The sequence below is a fragment of the Gasterosteus aculeatus genome, chromosome 2 (genome assembly GCF_964276395.1).
Source record: "Gasterosteus aculeatus chromosome 2, fGasAcu3.hap1.1, whole genome shotgun sequence".
Lineage (NCBI taxonomy): Eukaryota > Metazoa > Chordata > Actinopteri > Perciformes > Gasterosteidae > Gasterosteus > Gasterosteus aculeatus.
Genome location: NC_135689.1, coordinates 11,531,303 through 11,554,311, shown reverse-complemented (window position 1 = coordinate 11,554,311; position 23,009 = coordinate 11,531,303). Strand labels below are relative to the sequence as shown.

The window sequence follows — 23,009 nt, the reverse complement described above, 5'->3', positions numbered from 1 at the left end:
TTGGGTCATTTTTGAGAGTGAATAAATCATCATTTTAGATTTGGATTTTAGATACTTCTTTACATTTTTTGAAGTTTTTAAAGTGTGTGTCAGTTGAGCAATTACAAACTTCTCAGTAGTTCTATCTATGGGTAAAGCAGTTCTATCCTAAATGTTTTCTATGTAATCTGAAATTTTACTTTGTTTTTTCAATTTGTATGCAATCATATGACAACAAAATGGAAATCAAAATTTCTATAATAAGGACGACAAAGTTCACAAACCAAAATACTTTTTTGGAAGCAAAAGTGTGTTGCCTTTCGTGAGCACATTACGCAAAATCATCCATCCGTTGATCCACATGTCTTAAAGAGCCGTCCATTGACATTTGAGGTGGGCAGGTGATTAGGCGAAAAGGGCATCCGTCTCATACTTATATAAAATAAAGCTACACAAATATAATAGAGAGCCACCAGTCCCCAGCATACTGAACTATGGCAAAGCCTTTGATTTCCTCTAAGGTCAAGACAACGCGTCTTTGATTTTAGTTGGTTCTTCTGTTTCAGTAGTATAAGAACTGCCGTGTCATGACCTTTGTCTTTTAGATAGATTGAAAGTATTGTAGACTTCTGGCTGAGCTCAGAAGGAATTTTTTTCTAATAAAAAAGTAAAAAGTAAAATGTTTTATACTGAATCGTAGTGAGATAGAGGTATAAAGTAGCCAGTAGTGAAAGCACTTAAAGGCTGTTCAGCTACATTTCATCACTGTTTACATTTATGTATTATTTAAGATATGCTTTGGTAAAGAATACTTTCAATTCTTCCATATCAAATTGCCGAAGAATAAGAAAGATTTTAATTAATATTATATGTCCTTTTTTCCCTGTTTCATTTGGATGTCATGACATTTGAATGAAAAAATCTTTAGTTACATTTTGAAGAGATTTATGACATATGCATGCAATTAAAATTCAATCTTTGTATTTTTCTTGACTTAAACATCCACAAAAACACTTTTCTACAAGGCACATTAAAACGCATACATACAAAAGTATCAACATTTAAGTATTATATAATACACACAATGAGAAGTGATATTATGATTTTACGGGAAAGCACTTCAAAAGGAGCATTAGATGTTACTTTTACTTTTTAGAAATCCATGTTTGTGGTGTCTTTACCTCACAATAAAGCAATATTTTTCTCACAAGCTTACGTGCAGCAGAAAAAGTTATCAAAAGTGGTAACAAATATAATACATATATCGCCAAAAACGGCTAGTCTGATAAAAACATAGAATGACCTATAAGAAATAACGAAAGAAAATAAAAACATTCAAACAACCACTCCTGTGAGTTTATGTTTACCTTTTTGGGGATTACACAATAAATGTAACTTAATCCACAGTTTGGTCCACATAGAACCACTGGGCTTTGAAAATATAGAATATCCCCAATATGGAGACTTTCCATTACAATATTACGTATTTCAAATAACACTAAATAAAAGACATGCTTTTAACACTATCATTTTAAAACTCTCGCAGTAAGTAAATATATTCAATAGCCGTTGTCTGTGACTCTGTCTGCTGGAGCTGTTCATCCCAAGTTTGACACTTTCTTTGCACGCTGTTAGAAGCATCTGTTCATCCTTTGAAATAAGCATCATCAGAGTCTTCCTCCTCTATTTGATGGTGTAAAGATGATGACTTCAGTGGAACTGAGTCAAATCCGTCTGACGTCCTCTGAAAGTGATAAGAACACAAACCGTGAGAAGTTGCTTTATAACTCGGTCTGCGTGAATGAACGGGCTACTGACCTCCCGTGAGAAGGACCTCATTTTGGTGAAGAAGGATTTCTTGGTGAGGTCCAACAGGTCGTCCTCTGCATCCTCTCCCTCCATTATTGCACAGCTGTCTGCAGTGGGCAGCTCACACTCGTTATTCCCAGAGCTTATGATCAGCTTGGAATACTTATACTGCAACCTGCAGATAGAAAAAAAAGGGAAATAACTGCTTGTTAAAAGAAATGACAGGGTATTCTTTGCAGTATGCAATCTATTAACTATTGACAACTATGGCTATGATTTTCTTTACTATGTGACGTATCCGTTCGTCAACAAACGTCATAGGAAATGTGAAGCTTAGCAATCTTACTTGCGTGTCTTTTTCCAGAAATAGCAGCTGATACAGATGAGCAGCACAGCAGCGATCGTTCCCGTGGAAACACCAAACTTGAGCCAGAAATCCAGAGTCACACAAGCACTGACCGTTTGTGCTGGAAGTGACTCTCCGCCGTAACACTGCAAAGGCTGCTGCCAAACATACGTGGTTTTCTGCAACAAACACACACACACAGTTCAACACACATATCACACACAACATGTTTCATCACAGGAATACATTACCTTTAGAAGTGTTGGTATGGTTCTTTGTACCATTCCACGTAGCTATGCTACCTGTTTCCCCCTAGTTCCATTATTTATGCTACATACAGGGTTTTGAATGCAGCACTACCTGTATTCCCTGGATGCATGCGCTGACAATCTCTCTGTAGTTGTTTTTGGTGCAAAGGGGACACGCGTGCTGGCTCCGCCACAGGAAGTGGAACGTACAACCGTCACACGTCCCCTCTGAACAGTTACTGTGGAGCAAAACACAGATATGGGAGATTATATAAATCTTGGTGGTGAAAATAATTTCCAATTTCAGAATGTCACAGCTTGGAATGTGTCAAATTATACGTATAAGTATACGTTTTGGGAGGGGAAAAGTTGAAAGAAACCTTGGCAGCGTGATTTGGTCTTTCTCAGTCCCCGAGGGGTCACATCTCAGTCTGATGGCGCCCGACCGGCCTTGTTTACAAGCCTGAGTCGTCTCACTGGACCTAGAAACATAAAATTCATAATTGCTTCCATGTGGTATATTTCAGTTTTTGATTCTCAATTACATTTCCTACTTCAACAAAGTACTACCGGTAAGTATAACTTCAACTTTTTATATAAATATGACTAAGTCACATAGATTACATCTTTATTATTACCTTTAGAAATATATATTACAACAATGGATAAATGCAGCTTAATAAAAGATAAATTGGGAACTTAGTAACTTGTAATAGAAGATGACATCTGGCAGGACAGGCGCAGGGGGAAACAGCCAGTTTGGAGATGAGATGCTATTCAGGAGCGTGTCGGTGGTCACACCTTCAGAATAAGAGGACAAATATTGGCATATTTTTCTGATATATGAAATGCAAGAAAATATAAGCAACCCATCAAAGCAGTGTACAGTATATCTCTGTGAGATGTGTTTGTTAATTACAAGGGCGCCCCCTTTAGACTTCTTCCAAAACCACATTATAAGATATGAAACTGCTAAGTAAAGAGTCTGCAACCACAATAATGACTCAGCAAGGCTGTACTGAGGTATAGTAGTGCTTTGTACTAAATGTCAACGCCAGTGTGCAATAGATTACACGCTAATGTTTAACATGTTCACCAAGTCATTGTGTCTGCATGCTAACATTTACTTATTAGCACTAAATACAAAGTTCCACTGAGGCTGACGTACAAAGATGATACAAATGCTACGATTTTGCACCTGATTGATATCAGGACATTTTGAACACACTAATCCACAATTTGGCCGAAAACATATTTAAAACATTTCCTCTGATTTACAGCAGTGGACGTCTGCCACGTTCAGCCCATACCGATGACTGTGTCACCAATGACGAAAGGCTGGGTGGACACTGTGCTCTGACTCCTGATGTCCGAGGGAACCACAGTGGACTGACAGACGTAACCTTTGACCTCTCTCCCACTCGCTGTCACATTTTCCACACAGGTAGCCGGTACTCGGCCCTGTAGGTGAAACACAGCGGGTTTTAACGTCAAACTAAACCCGACTTAAAAAAAAACAAACAGACGCCATCAGGACCACAGCTTCTTACCTCTGTTCCACACAGACCCAAATTAAAGCGATGGAAATATCTCAGGCCTTTGCTGGTGAAACGTGGGCTGCTGTGGAAGCCGGTGACGTTGGACAGAGGAGAGAAGTTATAGTGCAGCAGCGCGCCTCCTCTTGTCTGCACGTCTAACGCACAGTCACTGAGACAAGCTGTGTGGGCCTGAAGGACAGAGAGGAACCCAAATAAGACAACTGGGAAAAGCAAATATAAGTGGATACGCGGAGGCATGAAAGCACCGTGTGCTGCCTGCTGTCACAGTATGAATCGTGTATTCATTTGGTTTGAGCGTGTTAGCAACGGCGCCTTATTGCGTTGTTGATTAGAAGTGTAATGTGACGTGAGGTGGGTTGATGTATATTTGGGGAGAAACATAATTAGACGTTTGACGGAATGTGTTCCCATTACCTTGTTCCTCTGCGTGTTGGGTCCACACTTAACACAGGCGGCCTCTCCGACAGGCTGGTCGGCCCTGATGAAGGTGTTCAGCGGGCAGCTCTCACAGACTCCCGTCCCATTGACCATGTAGTGACCCAGTGGGCAGGGAACGCAGGCGGAGCTGGCCTCAGCGGAGCTGAGGGCACAGCGGCGACACTCAGAGGCCACGCCTCCAATAACATTGGTGATGTGGATGGAGAAGATCTTTGCAGCATCAGCGCTGTATTTTCTCTCCTGAGGGAAGAGAGACACAAGTAGTATCTTCTTTACCTCTTGCAAATCTAACGGATGTGTCGGACTTTATCTCATCCGTTAATCCTTTAAGTCGGACTGTCACCGAACAAACTCTGAAAGCATGAATTACAAAGTCTGGTAACAAGGGGAAATCAATAATATATATAATTGAACTCAAACACAAAGTGCCCTTGCTGAGAAAATGTAAAGCTTTAGGAGGAAGATGGCTAAATCAAATAGCGCTTTACTAACTTCATTTTTTAAAGGCTGATGGGGATTGAAGTTGTCGGTCATCGAGTGAAACGTGGACGTGTGATGAGTCTTACCGTGTTAAGTTCCTCCGTTCGTTGAAAGATCCAGGTGAAGCTGATGGTGCTGTTGCTCTGGATGAGGTAGGAGTATGACTGTTTACTGTTGCTGCCTTTCCACTGCTCCACCTCATCATTACTCCACCGGTTAAAACCCTGCGAAGAAATACACCCACCTCATATATACATACATCATTGTGATGGTTAGCTGTACCTCTCTTTATATGCGTTGGAACATTTCCCCTCACCGCCAAGAAGGCAAACTTGCAGTCAGCCGTACACGTGGTCTCAAACACAAACGTGATGCGAGAGAGTTCACTCCTTTCACTGTCTTTCACCATAGACTGAGGCAGCCTGTGGGGAATACAAGAATACTTTCAACTTTTACAACTGGGATATCTGTATGTAGATGTCCTTCAAGACAGACATTTGACTTCACCTGTATCCAGGGACATCGAGTGTGAGCATCAGGTAGTCTGTGTCCTGATCCCCGGGGGTGGTGTAAACATACTCTCCAGCCACCTCCCATGCTGACGGTGCAGATGGATATTAAAAAACAGGTAATTCAGGTTGACATGTCCCCTCTTTAAGACGACTCTTCTAACATTTAAATTATTTATCATTTTACCTCAGAATACTAGTTTTACCAAATAACCTCGCAGCTTTGCACTTCTGCAATTTTTTTGTCAAACAATGGGTCTGTTTTGTCAGTGATTTTATGACATAAATTGTGTATTTTACTGTCTGTATGTCTTTGTCCTTATGTTATAGATCCTGTTTTGGGGTAATTGCTTTTCAATCGTGCTAGCTTGCTCTTTTAGTAATATTTGTTACAATAATACCTGAATGTATTTTTCTCTAAGGTTCATCATTATCTTTCTCCTGCCGTGGAGATTGTCCTCTCCATCTGCAGGGTTTGCATCGTATTGAGTTTCTCACCCGTGCTTTGCCCAGAGTTGCCGAAATCTCGACGTGAGATGTCGCTCTTCATGTTGCTCGGCATTGTGTTCCACCATTTGTACTCAAAACCCACAACTGGCTCGGTGCCAACTGGGCACTTGCTACATGCTGTGAATAAATACTGTGTCATTATATCAGAGTACACACAAAACCAGAAACCTTTTGACAGTTTTCTATACTTTACACGTATCACTCTGCAGTTGAAATCCTAATCAATGTGGGGGTTTGTACAATGTTGTATAATCTGTAACGTAATATCTTTGCTAAGGACATGTGTATGTCCGAACAAAATAAGCCCCTCAGTGTAAAATGCACGTATAATGTAGTGGACTCTAGCTTTACCTTTTCCATTTGAGTAAAAACCTTTGTCGCAGGGTTCACAGGCAGAGGAGTTGGTGACAAAGAAACCCGGGTTACACGGCGGACACGTTTGCTTCTCCCCGGATGCGGGCAGCTTCACGGCTTCTTCAACCGTCTCACTGCAGACCTTTGGCTCGATCCACTTATACATGAGCTGAGTCTGAAACACACAGCAGGCCACACATGAATATATGAAAGAAGCCACCAGATGCTGTGTTGGCTGCACACAATCAGCATATTTACAGAAACCTAATAGTTACACCAGATGGCTGTTGGGTATTTTCGAGGTCAAAATCTCCCTCTGTGTGTGTTCACCAGTACTGAACCTCCCCACACTGCAGGTCGTCTTTCTACATTACCGTTCCCTCGGAGTCACAGGGAGTGTGGGTGTAGAAGTAGTCCCTGTTTGTACATGCAGGTCTCGGTTTGCAGCTCCCCGAACCAGCCTCTGGAAAAACAGGAACCGAGCCAGAAGGAAACAGGCGTTTTTACGAGGTAAAACACGCAGCTCGCATTAAGATAAGGGATCAGGCGAACCTCCCACGCTTCAGCAGAAAATACAGTATTTGCATTCAGAGTGGCGAGATGCAAATACAGAATGATTGTAAGTTAGTGAGCGTGCTGTTCGGCGATGTGACTTGCATACCTGCATATGTGTCTTGCTCACACTGACGGCAAACGGAAGCGCCCTTGTTGGAGTAGGTTTCCGCAGGGCAGGGAGCACAGCGGGCCGATCCCTGTTTTGCACTGTAGGTGCCAGGTTTACAATGGAAACACTCTGATGTGAAGGCCACCCCTGAAAGACAAGCGTCCATCAATCAATCAATGAATCGCATGACCAGGAAAAAGGAGCCGAGAACTGCTGCACACGACACACTGTAGTCATAATCTACCTGAGATGGCAATGTTTTTTATAAGCACGGGTTTGACGGCACTGCCCTCCAGAGTGTACGCAGTGGTTCTCCAATACAGCACATTGTTGCCGCTGCTAAGCTCGACCTGCACAGAGTGAATGTGAATATGAGAAAGGAGGTAAAGAAGAAAACATGGGGGCGGTTTTAATTCGAATTCGACAGCAAATGAGCACAAGATGCCAGCTAAGCTCAGACAAACCATGTATTTGTTGAAGTTGCTCTCAGAGGTCTTCATCCACCGGCTCTTTGAGTCTGTAGACTGACACTGGTCATTCTGGATCTACGGCGGGTCAAGAAACAAGCCAGAGATGATCGACTCTACCCTGAAAATTGTCCATCTTTGTCAACATCAACAGTCATTTTAAAAAACACTTACAAAGAACTCAAAGTAAATGCTGTCGTCGGGGTAGAAGTATTCAAAGGACACAGTGCCAGGTTTCTTTAGGCTCACAGCGTAAGACAGCGTTGCAGTGCACTCGTCCGTGTTTGAGGTTACATAATCACCCTTCGGTGTCCAGGTTGAGCTGAAGAAACAGTTTGATGAGCTTCTTTAAACTAAGACAACGGGAAAAACATTTAAGCAACACTGCACGTGAGGCATGGACTGACTTGGAGCAGTCTGCGGGGGCGTCGCCGGCGCTCGTGGTCACTGCGTGGTTGACAAAACCGGGCGGGAGGGTGTCCCACTCGTCAAAGGCCACGCCGGTGCCCAGAGAGTAGGTACCTACAGCACACTTCTGGCACTCCTGCAACTGCATGTTGAGGAACTCTCCCTCACTACAAGAGAAGGCTGCAGGAGGGAAATAGAACAACAGCTTGGAAAAGGTCACAAAAGGTCATAAATGCGTGCAAAATGTGATGAGTGTGGTAGAAATGTAATATTTATAAATTGAAGGTGTGACACAGAGTAAAGGAGTGCGTATGGTGTGTAAAATAGAGATGAGAGTAACACCCACAGCACTGAGTGCCTTTGACTGGATCTGGGAGGTCTGTGCATATGTCGGCTTTGTTGGGGACTGCCACTCTCCATCGTGACCCGAGTGCATCACACTCTGTGTACTCAAAGTGATAATCTGACTGCAGGGACAAAACACAGGTGTTAGCGTCCCACGGATGGGGAAAAGGGGAATCAAATAACTTCAAAAGATACATAAAAGTCAGCATGTATGTGAACAGAAAATAGGGCTAATAAGGAAAGAGGTCACCCGAGTGTTGCAGCTCAGGAATTTTCTTTCTAAATCCAGGCAAGCCTCCTTTCCAAATAAAAGTCCCGACTAATATTTGCACAGGAGGCCGTCCCAACGGTTGTCTTAATCTCACTCCTCAAGGATGTGCGGCAATTCTGTGCCAGAAAAAACGTCTGGGTTTATTTACTAAGCCAAAGGGGTGGAATTGCTGATTAGTCCAATCCTTTTGTAAACATGTAATTCAGTGTTGCCACAGGACTTTAGAGACAGCAGGAGCTCAGGTGAAAAGCTTATACTGTGTTCATCTGTCATGCTCTGACGCCGTCGGGAGAAACTGACACTGGAAAAACTTGGATGTCACGTAATATTTAGGGGTATCTTGTCAATCTCTGTGAGTACCGAGCAGGCAGTGTTGTTAAATGTAGGATTTAGTATTCCAAGAACAGTCAGGCTTATCCAAGGCCACACAGCCTAGTGGGATTAATAGTTAACAGAGAGGGAACAGCAGCAGCAGCAGCACTCCTCTGGATCTTTGTTTTCAATTACAGCTGCTACATTAGCTGTGGTTGGCGTATCGGATGAGTGTGTGTTCGGGTGGGAGGATCTGATGTAAAAACGCATTGAACTGGGGATGTGCTACAGCCTAATCGGATCCTTTAAACAAACATGAGGAAACCAAGGCAACGGGACATAATGACCGCTGTGCCTCATGGTCAATGGACTGGCATGGAAACAAACTCACAGTGCTAATCCTCATCACCTGTAAGCCGGATGGACTGAAATTTCAAGGCAACACATCTGTTGAGCTAACTTTTCAATTACAACTTGCATATCCTAGTCCCACACACGCCGTTGACAGTGTGCTGATAAAAATGAATGCTTTGAATAATATCAAATTCATGGAAATTGAAAACAGATACAGAGGGGCAATGATAGCAAGGCAGAGGATGAGACATATGGAAGCTCTAGTGAAACCAGAAGGCAATGTAATGCCATTCAACACTTAACACAACATGTGTTTATTTTCAAGTCAACAACACGTGTAGGAGGATTTTACCTGTGCTGCTAAAATCAACAATGTAGGATAGTACCATTTAAATGTCATCCGTTTTCCGTTTTTTTTTTTTTAAACCCAACGGCGAACATAGCTTTCAAACTGGCCGATACTGACTGAAACTCTGACGCAGTTTGAGAGGCTAAAGGTCATCCATCTTTTAACGTTTTCAGCATTGATGCAGGTTTTGCTGAATTTAAATTAGGTTTCTAACAGCTGCTCATCCATAAGTAATTTGTCTAAACCAACCCTACTAAAAACATTAAATTGCCTCAATGGGAACAATTGGCACGTATATAAATAATAATATGAATCTCCTCACCTCCTTGCACATGGGCAAATCTGCGTGGGTTTGTGCAAAAAGCAACCACAGTAAGAGGTGGCGCAGGTGCATCGGGCCTCGCAGCATCGTCGCCTCTTGTCGGTGATCAAGTGATGGAGACGGTGGAGCCGGCGGTTGACCTGAGCCCTCAGGTAGCACCCGCCCGGCGGTTGGAGGCGTGGCTTCACGCTGAAAGGTGAACCAATACTGTTAGGCGATTGGCTCCGGTGGCCGTTGTGACTCTCACGCCTCTTTTAATGGGAGCTGTTCAAACGCGATAGGCTGATTCGTAGGTTACCAGCTTATTGTCTGCTTATTTGGACAGCTTGTCGTTATCGGTTATACCTACAGTTAATCTTCATAAAACTAATTATTTAACTTCTTCGGCTGGTGTTAAAGGGGTGCGTTTCAAATAAAAGTATGCAGTTATTTTAACGTAGGTCAAGCAAGTGGCCATTTTTTTTAAACTTTTTTTTATAAAAAAGAACTGGCAATTATGTGGTTAAGGTTCTGGTTAAAAACATCGTGTCAAACGTTCTCTTAACAACTGTTTTCTCGAGACACGTTTAACCGGAAGTTGGCGGTTGCTTAGAGACCACTTTGTAAACATTCCGCTACTCGTGAACTAGACTACAGGTAAAAGACACCGCGCGCACATGTTTTTCGTCCTCTGTTCTTTTTGTAATCACTAAATATGTCCGGCCGGGATCCTTATCCCTCCCCAAAGCTTGAAAACGGCTTCACCCTCAGCGGCTTCAGGCCGAAGCAGGTAGGTTCCCCTCCAGGAAAATCCGATAACGTTAATTCACGTTAGCTAACTTGCAGCGATGAGTTTAAAAAAAACAACAAAAAACAACATTTCACCCTGATAAATAAAAAGCCGTTTCAGGCCCATCCTAAAATGGCTTTGCAATATTAGTATTTTCGTCTCCCGTTTCACAGAGAACGGCGTTTAATAAGCCCACGCACATCGCCCAGGCAGAGGAGCCGTGGAGCCGCCTCAGTGACGCGGCCACCGTGGCCAGCTCGCGACGGAGTGACAAGCACCAGGTAACCTCCAGGAGGATGAACCTTTGACCTTTTAACTTGTGAGAAAAGTATTGCTCTCTTTATCTCAACCTCACAGGATCCCAAGGACAGCCTCGACTTCCAGCTAGAGTCCGTCTATGATCACCACAAGGACGTCTTCTGGTTAAAGGACCAGGTTTCATACCAGAAGGAGACCTTCTCTGCAGACCTGAGGTGGGTGTTTGGGTCTGTTGTGGTTGTGTCCTGGCAGCGCACCTTTGTTATGTTGGCAGTGGCGAATTCAGTTGTGTTCATTTATCATTTTAAATATAAATTTACAGGAAGGAAACCTCAAAGCAGGACATGCTGGAAAAGGAAACCGTGAACGACATCCGAGTGTGGGTGGATCCACAGAGGCGCTCGATTCACAGCATTAAGTGAAGCTCAGGTGAAGTTTAGTCATATTATGATCCCCAGTTATTGCAGGCGGCGTCTGGGTGGATGAATTAAAGCAAAGAAGCCAAAAGTGTTTTGATTGAATCCCCGTACTGATAGAATCAGTCCAAATGGACCCAGTGACCAGGGAGAATTAGACTCTGTGTATCCAAAATACAAATACAATAATACCCCTTTCTCATTCACAGGCAGAGAGGATGGCTTATATTCACCTTAAAGTTTCAATTACCATCTCTGTGAAATAAAGCAGTTGCTTCAGTGAATATACACGTCATGTCTGCATTCATCCACGTTTCATATATACATATAGAAATGAATATTCCACATTTGCAAACAGCAAAATATGAATCTTTTGTATAATCAATAAAGTATGTTGCTGTATAAATGACAAAACAACAAATATGCTCAATGCATTTAAGTTTTAAGTCTGTTTTATAAACATTCATCTTATATGTACCCAATGTTGAGGTTTTGAAAAAGCCTTCAGAATAACAACTCAAACCTTCACTTTCCAAGGTTCACGTAATCCATTTGATCAAAAATAAAAGGGCTTAACAGACATGGATGGAGAATGATGAACATCAGTTTCATTTCAATAATTCTAATGAATTTAATTCTTGCAGTGGAGGTAAAACTGTAGGCTCATGCCACGGCTTTTCTTTGGCGACATCGTTTGATGAATTCCCTCTCGTCCCATTGGTTGGGGGGAAGCATTTGGCTGCCGTTATGGACGCAGAGGACAGTCATCTCATCAGCGTACTGAAGATTCTGCAGCAGCTGAAGACAAACACCGCAGGAGCAAAAGTTCAGGAAAACGCATGGGTCGTATAATAAAGTAGATGTACAGATTCACACACAACCGTTGCAGTGCTTGTTTTTTTCCCCCATCACCAACAAAAAAAATCTATAATATGTTTCATATATACAGCAACAAACCGATGAGTCATTATCTGGCCACTTAATGAATTAATTTAAGTCTTCAGGGAAACATCTGGCTGTATAACTAAATTATTTGCTAGGTTTACCAGCTAGTTGCTAACTGTCGGTCAGAAGTTTGGTGCCGACTCTTGAGTAGGTGGTAATCAGTGGACTTGAGACATTTTTACAATGACAATGAGAGTGAAACGAGTAAATTTGGAAAAATGTTCTGTAGAGGTAAAGTGAATTGTAGAGTTGGATTATTACTCTGTGTATTTCTCATCAAAATAAGCAAAATCGTTCATATACAAGTAGGCATGTGATCCCTTGTTAACATCAAAATATTGATTAAACCCGTACGCAGAATACACAGTGTATATACTTACACACACATCCTGGTAAGAGCCTGAACAACCTAATTAGAAGGTACAAACACTCACTTTGGGTGTTATGAAGAAGTACTGGGATGTGGTCTCTTTGCAGGCTGTGCGGACCACAATGTCAAACACTCTTCTCTCATTTACAGGATCCATTCCCTGCAAAAAAAGAGAAATCGTATCAGTCACTTCCCAGCATAAGGCTGAGGAACCAGCGATTCATTTGTGTGGCAGTTTGGACCCTAGAACACCGCATTGTGGCCTTCAAATCCCAAAATGTGGGACAAAACGCAAAAATCCTCTCTTTTTCTGGGCTCTTCTTTTGCAGTTCTGCTCGTATGTCCATGTTGTCACAGAAGGAAAGCGGCTGCAACTGCGTTTGTGAGTGAGAACTACCTGATTGATCTCGTCCACAACTCTGAAGGGGCAGCGATTGAGCTCCTGCAGGGCCATGAGGTAGAGCATCGTGGAGACGCTGCGCTCTCCTCCGCTCTGGTGGTACGCCGTGAGCTCGTGGAGCTGAGTGCTGCTGTGGAACTTCACCCGAATTCGGATCCCATACTTGTCATACTCCTCCTGCAACGAAAGACAGCATTTAGCAGGAAAACCTTTTTCTTTTAAAGAGTGTAAGATTTATATATTTGAGTTTGACCCAGGTTAACTGTTTTAGTTGTCAGCATCTACCTCGTTCTCTGAGTGCAGGTCAACCTCTCCTGCGCACTGCATGGAGCGGAAGAAATCACTGAACTTGTCATTTATCTGTTCCACCAGCTGCTTCAGCGGGTTTAGCCAGCGCTCCTTAGCCTACGCAGACCAAGACACACACACACACATTTAAACAAAGCCTATATATAGATATAGATATAGATGAAACCCCCAGAAGAATCCCTGCCGTGACGCATCATGCACTGTACCTCGGATATGTTTTGTCGGTAGGTGTTTAGAGCGCTGCTCTCGTCTTCCAGCTCTTTCTCCAGATGTTTGATCTCCTGCTCTCTCTTGTTGTACTCGTCAACAACCTTCCGAGAAAATCATCATGAAGCACATTTACACTCTCAGGGTACATGGCACCATGTAGCTGGACTAAACGGCATCAAATGGCCCAATTAGCCTCCTGCAGAGACTTTAGCTTCAGCTCACATTTTCGTTGAGGCCAGTGAAGCACTCCGCTCTGGACCGCTCCTCATTCAGCATGGCATCGATCTCGTCCAGCGTGTCAGGCAGCTTGCTGAAAGCCTGCATCACAAAAAGAAGAAGCTTTGATATTTTAGGTAGTTGTATTAATCATACTTTGCGTTTAAATTGAAAGAGGACGATGATATTCAACAGAAAGTGATGAGACTTGTTTTATTCAGTGATATTATACTTAAAGTAGAACATAACACCGGGATAAACGCTTACGTTACGAAGGTCTTCGGGTAATGACTCATCGGGTCGCATCTTACAAATTGACATCGCTCTCTTCAACAGGCCTTTGCATTGCTCCGTCAGTTGCACTTTCCTCTGCTCCAGACGGCTGCATTTTTGCTGCAACAAGCCATAAGATACAGGAGTCACTATCACGCACACAGCAGGGCAGATGTGTAGAAAAGTGGGAGTGAAATACTAACCTCAGTTATCTTGAGTTCAGAGGCGCCGTGTCTACAATCATTCTCCAGCTTGTTTTTCTCACCCATCAGACCCACGGAGTCCAAAGCCAGGTACACCTTCTCCATGGTCAGCTTGGATCTCAGCTGCAGACCATGGGGAGAGAAAGTTGAAAGGAAGGCACCAGCGGAGTCAGACATTGGAAGACACAAGATGGGAACAGAAGGATTTTAGGAAAAATGAAAAAACTACTACAAAAAAAGTTGAAACAAAAAATCTATGACAATAGTAGAAATGGTCTCTCACTTTTGAGTTAAGTAAACATTAAAAAGGTTTGAGATAATGTCTGCAGGGAGATAGAACAAGACAGAAGCATGGACATGCAGAGTGGAAGTAAATGCAGGGACAGAGAAAAGTATCATTGTTAATGTACAGTAACTGACACTGTGTCAAAAGAATCTCATAGGTCATTTACAGCTCATTGATCCATACCTTAATTTGGGCCAGGAACACTGTGATTATGGACACTTTCTCTGCGTTGACAACTGCAATTTTCGCTTTAGTTTCCTCTTCAATCGTCTGCAGGTTAATAACGCTCTGCTCCATTTGTCTCAGACTAAACACAGGAAAAGATCCAGTTCAGACTAATGTGAACATTTTGTATGAATCAAGTCCTACATGACAACATATACATGTTACAGACGGAGCGTCTGGTGCCTGTTCAGGACACACTTGCCTGTCTTGCTTAGTACTGATCTTCTGCTCCAGTTGCCTCTTTTTGCCCTTCACCTCACAAAGGTGCTTCTTCTCCGCCAACAACCCGTTGTCACGGCGATCAAGTGTGGCGGCTTCTGCCTGCAGGGCTTTTATCCGCTCATCGATGTCTCGTAGCTTCGACTCGCAGCCCTACTCGCAGGAGGGGAGGTTTAACAGTTTAACTCGTGACTCAGTGAAACTCTGGCACTTTGATGTGTCTTGGGGTATTTTTCCTCAGACGCGAGATTTCCGTTCTGAACGGTTCAAGGCTGGGCTTCCAAATAAAAAAAGTCTCTCCCTTACCTTCATCTGCTGCTCAAGCAGCCGTTTCTCTTCAGCATCCACCGTGATGATGAGGTACTGGGAAGCGTGAACTGCAGAGTTACTGGTGCTGATCTTGTTGGAGTAATAGGACCTCTTCAAAGTGTACCTCTCATCTGTTGTGTATAACACCCTGAGGTAGGGCTCCTCAATCACCTGGAGATAGAAAATGACAATACCAAGTTTGAGATACTTAAAAAAAGATAAAACACTATAAACTTCAAGCAGGTTCTCTTAACCTCAGTGGTGCACCTCAGAATCAACAAGAAAAAATGTCAGATTTAAGTTTGCAAATGAAAATTGATCTATAATAAATTAATCATGAGATTGAAAAAAATGCCACGTTCTGACAGCTCTGAAAGGCACCAGTTCAAAATAAATGATTTAGTGTGGGTATAATGATTGATGATTTCAATGGAAAGTGGCATTTTACGGACCTTACTGAAATATCAAGGCTCAACCATCACCATTTATCTTGAAATCCGACCTTTTAGTTCAAAGAGGTTGAATTCTGAATGACATTCGCGTCACACACGGTGCTGTTGTCCTGTGACCACGTGAATAATGTGGGGAGAAAAACGTACCGTTTTAATCATGGCTTTAGTCTGCTCGTTGCCCACAGGGACGTCGTGCACTTTGTACTGGTGACAGAGGTAACTCATCACCTCATCGGGGGCGTCAAACATCTCGCGTAGGTAGGTGAAGAACCCGAAACGCCTATAAATAACCAACAATACAACAATGGACATACACAAAATTGAAAAGTAAGACAAAATTACACGTGTTGATGTGAATTTAAGTTAAGTCATTAAACAGCAAGTGCAATTGGTTTTAGTTCACCTCAGGGACTCAATATTTCGGGATGGCGGCCGCCTGGAGCACGAATCCTCCGGAGCAGATATGGAGTTGACTTTCAGGTTCAACTTGTCACGAACCTGACGTTTGGGACGGATCAAATCTATTTTTTTTATTTGGGAATAACTTGATTCCACACTCAAAGAGAAGATTTTTCTGCCACTTTGCCCTCAGAGGGATTTTTCATCCTCCATTCAGCCAGAATCTAAAAGACAATCCTCATCTGCACTGACCTCGGTCATGAACCTCTCCATGTCGTCTTTTTTCTGGAAGACAAACGCCCGCAGATCGTGGAATGAGATGTGGTTCTCCACGAATTTAGCAAAGCGATGATCTCTCACGTTGATCTGAGGAATGAGGAAAAGATTACCACGGATTTAAAAAGCACCTTTCAACTACTGAAATCAATGATGAATTACTGCTAGGAGAAGGATTCCAAATCAACTTAAAAGAATAAAGAACGTACTTCCCAATCGTTAGCATCAGACATGTACCGGTTGTGCAAATACTTGATTGTAATTCCCCCCCCCCATTACAAACATTTAATACATGGTTTATAACACATTGTAATGTTGTTCTACGCAAAACATTTCTTCCTGTGCTGTGATGTACAGGGTGAACTATTACATAATTAATAATAAAAACTGTTTTATACAGCCGTATTAGTTGGTGAAAAATGAATTAATAAACACTCAAGTCATCTTATATTATTTATATGTGTTATAAACAAATGGTTCACTAGGACTCACCACCAGCATCATGGGCTCATAGACATTTCCAACAAAGAGCTGTCTGTTCTGTCGGAGCCACTGGAGGGCGGCGTGCGTGTCCCGGTGGCGTCCTCGCAGCTTCTCCTCTTTGGCATTCATCATGTTGTTCATGTTACTGAGCTTTCTCAGCAACACTGGAAATTAGAATAAATAAACATCTACTTTGAGTGGTCTGTTGTGTGGCCACTACGACAGCAGCACATGTTAAACAGTTTCCTTATGTTTTCGCAGGTTGGTTCAGAGGATGCGGCACAGTTTGAGGTAAACGCTCACTTCTGGTCTCAGCGTGCATGTTCTCTTTCTCCCTGCGCAGGTCGCCCTTCTCTCCCTCGATCTTCGCCCTCTCCTCCCGGATGTTTCTCAGCTCGAGGTTGACGGCGTTGATCCGCGGAGTCACGTCGGGTTGGTCGGCAACTTTGGCGAGCTCCGCCTTCAAGTCCTCGATGGTCCGTCTGGTGTTGCTGATTCGCTTCTGGTGGTCTTCCTCTTCCATCTGCTTCAGCTTTTGAGTCTGCTTAATATCTTCTATCTGTAGAAAGGAACAGGGGGCGTTATTGGTCATTTTGAAGAGCACACAAATATGAACAATACTCATAATATGAAAATGGCAATTTGATCGCTACTTTTTCGATGCAAAACAAGGATTGTATAATGTGTTTATACTGGGAATATTTTACTGGGACTGATTTAGGCACAACCATCTTACATAAACCATTAAAGACAATGGAGGTGATTCTGGGGGCCAAGATCCCAGATAAAAGTCAATTTAATGTATCGCGGCATGTTTAGTGTATCCTCCAGATTATTTCATAATGGATTAGATTTAATGTTCTGTTTACTCTCAAATATTAAGACTGGAATAAAAAACTATGCCACATATGAAAAATGTGGGATTTCTCGGATAAGCACAGGTTTCCATACGTTGTAAAGTCCATCAGAGGGTTCAACATAGATTCTCATTCGGCTCTGAGGGACGCAGGTTTTCCTCCTGCCTCAAAATCTCACCTCTTTGTGTTTTCGATCCAACTGCTCTTGTTTCTGTTTGCACTTCAGAGAGGCTTCTTTGATGGCGAGTGTCTTAAAAAAAGAAAAGAAAAAAGAAAGAGTTAAAGCTACTTTAGCTTTCAAACCCTTGAGGGAGTCAACTTCACACAAATATGACATTTTACAACTAACAGTTGAAATGATGAAGGCCCTTACATAGTTCTACACAATTCTGTTAATGTGTTGTTGTTTTTCGTGTTCTGCGCTATTTACACACCCTTACATAAGCTCCATTGTGGCCTCACACATAATCTGCTCAGTAAATTGCTTTGCTGCGTCAGTTGACATTGTGATGCAAATGTAAAAAATGCACTACAGGGACGTGTAAATGCAGCTTGTTTATCTACGTCTCACATAATGACAGAAAACTATCCTTGAACAATGGAAGTTATCATCATCACAATATCACAAACATTAAACATTAAATTCTCGCCTCTTGTTTTAATGACGTCATTAAGCCTGCTTTCAAAAGGTTTTTAATGAATCTTAATGAATCCTGCCTCACATTCAGCAGAAATATAATTAAGAAATAAACCAAGACTAATGTAAATAGCTAACAGGATTCTCATGTGTGCTGCTCAAAAATGTCTTTATTAAGCATCTTGTGAGCGGCATATTGCTGGGATTTATTTATAATGTGCTTTCAATTCATGTAAAATCCTCATGAATGCCCAAAGAGGCTCCACATCAAACCATTGAAGTGCACTAGATGAGTCAGTGGGAGCTAATGGCTGGACCTCTGAGCGGCGTAGACACACACCAATCATTACTCAAATCATTAACCCCATTCCTTCTTTTGGCCATAGCGGTCACACTTTAGATGCCACCTCAGGCGCACAATTGACTCGCAGCAATCTAACCAATGGCAAACTTGCAGTAAGAAGTTTTTTTTTTTTTTAAAGAGAAAATGATGTGGAGCCATAAATAACCTTAATGTTTACCTCAATGTTAATAATACCCAGTGATTAACAAGGAAATTAGAAAATGGCACGTTATTTCCCTACACCGGTCAGAGAATCATATGCATAATAAAGTCACCTTAGCCTTTATCTGTGCCTCAGTGGGCTTCAGCTGGTTATCAATCAGCTGGATCTTCCTCAGCATGGGCGCCTGGGCCTGCTTCAGGGCAGAAAGCTGCTTTTTGGCCTCATCTCGCTCCTTCTTTGCTGCCTCACACTCCTTTCGGGTGGTCTCGTACTCCTAAGAGGAAAATAAAAGAACATTCAGTTTTACTCTGATTGCACTGTTTATTTGCCCCTCGCTCTGCTACATAGTGTTCTATTTGCACCACTCACCACCCACGGTTTCTTCTTATCAAGCAACTCAATCACGTCCAGGTGCCTCTTCTTTTCGTAATAGCGGTTCACGTCATGTTTGTTCCTGTCGTTCCTCTGCTTGGCCTTTTCGAGGAAACTGGCCTTCTCCTTCACAACGTTCTAAAAGGGGGAAAGAAGATCACCGACCTCAGAGAAGCAATGCAATGCCTTGACATCAGAAGATAGATTTTTTTTTTTGTCTGTGTGGTGCCAGCCAAACAGAAGAAATGAGAACTGCACCTTTTTAAAGACACAATCGAAACAAATTTTTCCACAAGCCTTTGGAATTAATTATTTGACAATTATGTTTACCTCCAGTTCTCGTTCTCTGTTGCGAAAGTTTTTGAGCTCACAATGGTACTCGTACATTTCTGGTGGTCCTACTGACTTCTCAGTTGCCTCCAGCAACTCAATTTTGGACATCTTGGCAAACTCTCCCACTTTTTCCTGTCAGGTCAAACCAACCACAATAACAAGAAAACATCAAAGAAAGTCGAATGAAATGCGAAGAGTGGTCACCCACCACTTTGACATTTTACAAACCAGGTGTGCAATAAAGCAATCACGCATCAGCAGGACACAAACATACCTGAGGCAGAAACTGGCAGAGGTTGCCGACTTGGATACGCAGAGCCTTGACTTCTTCTTCCACGGACTTCTGGTTGCAGTGTCTATCATTCAGCATCCACAGAGACTGATTGTTCTCCACATGGATCTCTCTGTTGATCACTACATTACCACCAGTCTTGTATCTGGAATAACAAAAAAAAAGCATTTGGTTCTACAATCAGATACATCTAATGGAGAAAAAAAAAGGAACAATGTGCGCAAACTTTCACAAAACTTACAGCACAATTTCAATGAATCCTTTGTTGCACCCTCGCTTGACATAGAGCCCGACCTGCAGAGGAAAAAATAAAAACATTTCATTTTCATCACCAGGATTGTAATGATTGTGAGCTAAAATAACTATTTAATAGGACCTGCACATGGGACCGATTGACTTCCGGGAGGTGAGACAAACAATCACATGCAGAGTCAAAGCATTACGACACAGATGCAAACAACGCGACGCTGTTGCTATCAGCTAAAGACGTAGAACTGAAATCAACTTTAATCGTGTCGTTTCTCCACTGAATGGTGAAATCAAGCCCTGGCGTGGACAGCCATCTACCAGCGGGTCGTGGTGCTGCGGGTCACCTTGTCGCCTCTGCCCAGGATAGCGGTCTTTCCAGCCAGACCCAAACAGATGGCGCACACGATGCTGGACTTGCCGGTTCCATTGGCTCCAACGATCATGTTCAGATTTGGTCCGGGAAACAACACGGAGTAGTCGTAAGTGCTGTTGGGAGTACAGGGGGAGGTGTTATCGTTTTAATCGGGGAAATAGTGGCTGGCTGGCGGCAGCGAGCCGCCGGCCTGCGTTGTTAATTGACAGCTGAAGAGCGGCGACTTACAGGAAGTTTTTCATGGTGAGGCGAAGTATGGAGCCCTCCACAAAACGCCCCTCTTCTCCAACGCCCGTCGGACCGCGTAGGAACATGTCCGCTAAGCTCTTGGTACTCTGTGAGCCACTTTTCACCTGACTTTGTCGCCGTTTTTTGCTGAACGTAGCCATAGTGACCAAAAGACGAGCGTTAGCTGTCCGAGGAGAGGCACCAGCATCCGTTCGGCCTGGCGCGCCTCAACTGGTGTTCGCCGAGAGATGGTTGGACGAATCGGGTCACGTGTAATCACAAGGACCGGCGTCATCGTCGGAACTGCCGTTATCGCGAGAGTCACGGACTCATAAAGTGAAACTGGGGCCGTATCGAATAGTCGAAAACACTACCGAATTCATTATTGCCTGACTAACGTCTTTTCCTAACCACCGTACCCTGACGTACGACTTTATTAACAAGGTTGAAAATTAAATGGTTACTTACATAACCTGCGTTTCTCTGTAAAATAATACGCCACTATTTAAATATTGCCACCGCAAAGGATTGTGGGACGGACTGATTTCCTTTCCTTTCGTAAAGGAAGGTCCAGTGGTTCCTATGCTAAAGGAGATGCATAAGGAAGCACTGAAGCTCATTTTCTTAGCATTTAGACTGAGAGAATTCGAACGGCTTTCATCAAAGCGGCTACTTACACTACTTCTGCGTCATTTCACTTAGTTAGGAAGTTAGGAAGGTTAGGAACCTTCCTAAGCAAAAGAACAGTTCCAATCCAGCTGTAGGGCCCTATTCCGATGCCCCCTTAAACCCTGTGCCCTCGGGGACTTAACTGACGTCACCTGGTAAATGATTGTGATAGTGTGGAAATGGTGTAAATATGAATATGAACACGTCGGGGTTTATTTCATACTTCCCCCTTTTTGAACGTCTTCCAGGGTCTTTACTCATAAAATGAGATCATTGTGAATCATGTTTTAATGTTTTTTGTCAATTGCATAAAACATTTAAGATTTTATGAAAAAATAAGTATAATCTGATTTCATGTGGTCCTTAACATTTATCAACTAGTATATTTGTTTTCTATTGGCACGTGGCAATTTGTATTAATTGATTATACAATATTATCAAAGAATGTATGATAGGCTTGTCTAAAACAACTATTTTGATCTTATCAAAACTATGCTATACTAAAGATCACATTGTTGGTTGTCTGGAAGAGATACATATTGTGTTGGTATTAGAATATGAACGCTTTGCTTTGGATTGCAACAACACAACCTGTAAAACGCAGGTTTGGGAGGTTTTCACAAGCTTGAACAAAATCAAACATGTTTGTTCTTTGGAGGGAAAATAAAATTTGTCATCAGTTCCTTCTTTCAATAAGAATCACTATTTTGGATGGACGTTGTGAATTTTAGGAAACAAAAGGGAAAGAATAAAACAGCCACAGTATAATGACAATTATTGCATTTTCTTTTAGGAATTTGTTGTAATACTCCACTGGACAGTTTGTTACCACTGGCGAGGATGTGCATGTTTATTTCTCCAGACAAGAATAATAAATGCAAAGAAAAAAAACTCCAACTTGAATGAAGACACAAACATCTGGTGTAGAAAACAAAGCAGAAATTGTTGTTTTATTCTACTCAATAGCTGACAAGGCACAATGTGATACGTGACCTTGTGTGTAGACAAGTTGTATATTTTACATAAAAAGGGGCATTGCCACTAGCAAATACAGTTCATTGTGTTGTAGAATTGAGTGATGCACTTATTGTATTCCTTCACTTTTATCAATAGAGCAGGGTACTCGAATCAATGTATTGTAGTGTTTAAAGTGCATTAAGAGTGAATTGGAAAAAGAGTGTTCCCATACATATACACCTTTTTTTTGGGGGGGGGGAGCGAGAGAACAGCTTGCTCTAACAAAAAGACGCGGCCTAGTTGCTGGTCTCAACGTCCCAGTAGAACTCGACGGTTAAGAGCAAATTACTGTTTTAATTATAAGTTACGCTAAAGCGGAAACGAACGCCGGTGAATCATTCGTGTTTCGGTCTTAACTCGAGTCTCCGTCGCTGTAAACACGGTTTGTGATATTCGCAACGCATCATCATAATGCGACCGTGGCGCGAGGGTTCTTACTACGGCAATTACACAAGTACACGTTCATATACAATCATGAAAAGACTTGTGACTTGTAGATACGTTAAAATGTATGAATTAATATTACTTCAGTTTCAGTGAAACTCATCGCAAGAGAATTAACGTGAACTCAAAAAGACCGGAACATGCGTCACGCCACGTGATCCTTTAAAACGTGAACACGGCCCTGCAGGGGCCGGTGACTAACAAACCAGTCTCTACTGTACTTACTCGGCCTTAAATGTAAAAAAAACATCACGCTAACGCGCCCAGACTTTGTAACAAGCAAACAAACA

The 23,009-nt window shown here is 42.5% G+C and overlaps 3 protein-coding genes across 6 annotated transcripts; 1 reads left to right on the top strand and 2 right to left on the bottom strand.

Annotated features, from left to right (window-relative positions):
* Window positions 1–907: 907 nt before the first annotated feature.
* elapor1 (endosome-lysosome associated apoptosis and autophagy regulator 1) lies at window positions 908–9,846 on the bottom strand. The gene is made up of 22 exons (XM_040193608.2): window positions 9,725–9,846; window positions 8,118–8,238; window positions 7,771–7,951; window positions 7,538–7,685; window positions 7,361–7,441; window positions 7,141–7,246; window positions 6,894–7,043; window positions 6,607–6,695; window positions 6,230–6,407; window positions 5,867–5,995; window positions 5,367–5,457; window positions 5,176–5,281; window positions 4,946–5,083; window positions 4,356–4,619; window positions 3,933–4,109; window positions 3,693–3,843; window positions 3,090–3,183; window positions 2,763–2,864; window positions 2,495–2,621; window positions 2,135–2,313; window positions 1,798–1,963; window positions 908–1,723 (listed from the first exon to the last, which is right to left on the bottom strand). The coding sequence occupies exons 1-22, from the start codon at window positions 9,809–9,811 to the stop codon at window positions 1,625–1,627; spliced, it is 2,964 nt and encodes a 987-aa protein (XP_040049542.2). The 5' UTR covers window positions 9,812–9,846; the 3' UTR covers window positions 908–1,624.
* cfap276 (cilia and flagella associated protein 276) lies at window positions 9,792–12,047 on the top strand. Of its 4 annotated transcripts, none has more exons than XM_078092670.1 (5): window positions 9,792–9,920; window positions 10,667–10,774; window positions 10,823–10,966; window positions 11,074–11,180; window positions 11,812–12,047. In XM_078092670.1, exons 1-4 carry the CDS (start codon window positions 9,838–9,840, stop codon window positions 11,171–11,173), a joined length of 435 nt encoding a protein of 144 aa, XP_077948796.1. In that variant the 5' UTR covers window positions 9,792–9,837; the 3' UTR covers window positions 11,174–11,180; window positions 11,812–12,047. The 4 variants fall into 4 exon arrangements, with proteins under 4 accessions (XP_077948796.1, XP_077948799.1, XP_040049543.1 ...); XM_078092673.1 differs by lacking the exon at window positions 11,812–12,047 and adding an exon at window positions 11,377–11,451; XM_040193609.2 differs by lacking the exon at window positions 9,792–9,920 and adding an exon at window positions 10,352–10,493 and having other exon boundaries at window positions 10,851–10,966.
* Window positions 11,602–22,408, bottom strand: smc5 (structural maintenance of chromosomes 5). The gene is made up of 24 exons (XM_040193607.2): window positions 20,590–22,408; window positions 20,333–20,474; window positions 19,981–20,033; window positions 19,722–19,884; window positions 19,445–19,579; window positions 19,112–19,252; window positions 18,855–19,016; window positions 17,778–17,849; window positions 17,046–17,301; window positions 16,752–16,906; window positions 16,236–16,349; window positions 15,988–16,082; window positions 15,732–15,864; window positions 15,130–15,303; window positions 14,807–14,976; window positions 14,563–14,686; window positions 14,094–14,216; window positions 13,885–14,010; window positions 13,624–13,719; window positions 13,398–13,502; window positions 13,168–13,287; window positions 12,880–13,059; window positions 12,547–12,642; window positions 11,602–11,965 (listed from the first exon to the last, which is right to left on the bottom strand). Exons 1-24 carry the CDS (start codon window positions 20,748–20,750, stop codon window positions 11,831–11,833), a joined length of 3,231 nt encoding a protein of 1,076 aa, XP_040049541.2. The 5' UTR covers window positions 20,751–22,408; the 3' UTR covers window positions 11,602–11,830.
* Between the last annotated feature and the right edge of the window lie 601 nt (window positions 22,409–23,009).

Coding starts and splice junctions, on each gene's coding strand:
- elapor1 (XM_040193608.2), bottom strand. CDS start 9,811: ATGCTGCGAGGCCCGATGCACCTGCGCCACCTCTTACTGTGGTTGCTT. Junction 7,952..8,117: donor AGTCAAAGGCACTCAGTGCT/GTGGGTGTTACT, acceptor TCCCTCCTGCAG/CCTTCTCTTGTAGTGAGGGA. Junction 2,314..2,494: donor CATGCATCCAGGGAATACAG/GTAGTGCTGCAT, acceptor TGTTTGTTGCAG/AAAACCACGTATGTTTGGCA.
- cfap276 (XM_078092670.1), top strand. CDS start 9,838: ATGGAGACGGTGGAGCCGGCGGTTGACCTGAGCCCTCAGGTAGCACCC. Junction 9,921..10,666: donor GCGTGGCTTCACGCTGAAAG/GTGAACCAATAC, acceptor CCCGTTTCACAG/AGAACGGCGTTTAATAAGCC. Junction 10,775..10,822: donor GACGGAGTGACAAGCACCAG/GTAACCTCCAGG, acceptor TTGTGAGAAAAG/TATTGCTCTCTTTATCTCAA.
- smc5 (XM_040193607.2), bottom strand. CDS start 20,750: ATGGCTACGTTCAGCAAAAAACGGCGACAAAGTCAGGTGAAAAGTGGC. Junction 13,060..13,167: donor ACCTGCACTCAGAGAACGAG/GTAGATGCTGAC, acceptor CTTTCGTTGCAG/GAGGAGTATGACAAGTATGG. Junction 12,643..12,879: donor TTGTGGACGAGATCAATCAG/GTAGTTCTCACT, acceptor CTTTTTTTGCAG/GGAATGGATCCTGTAAATGA.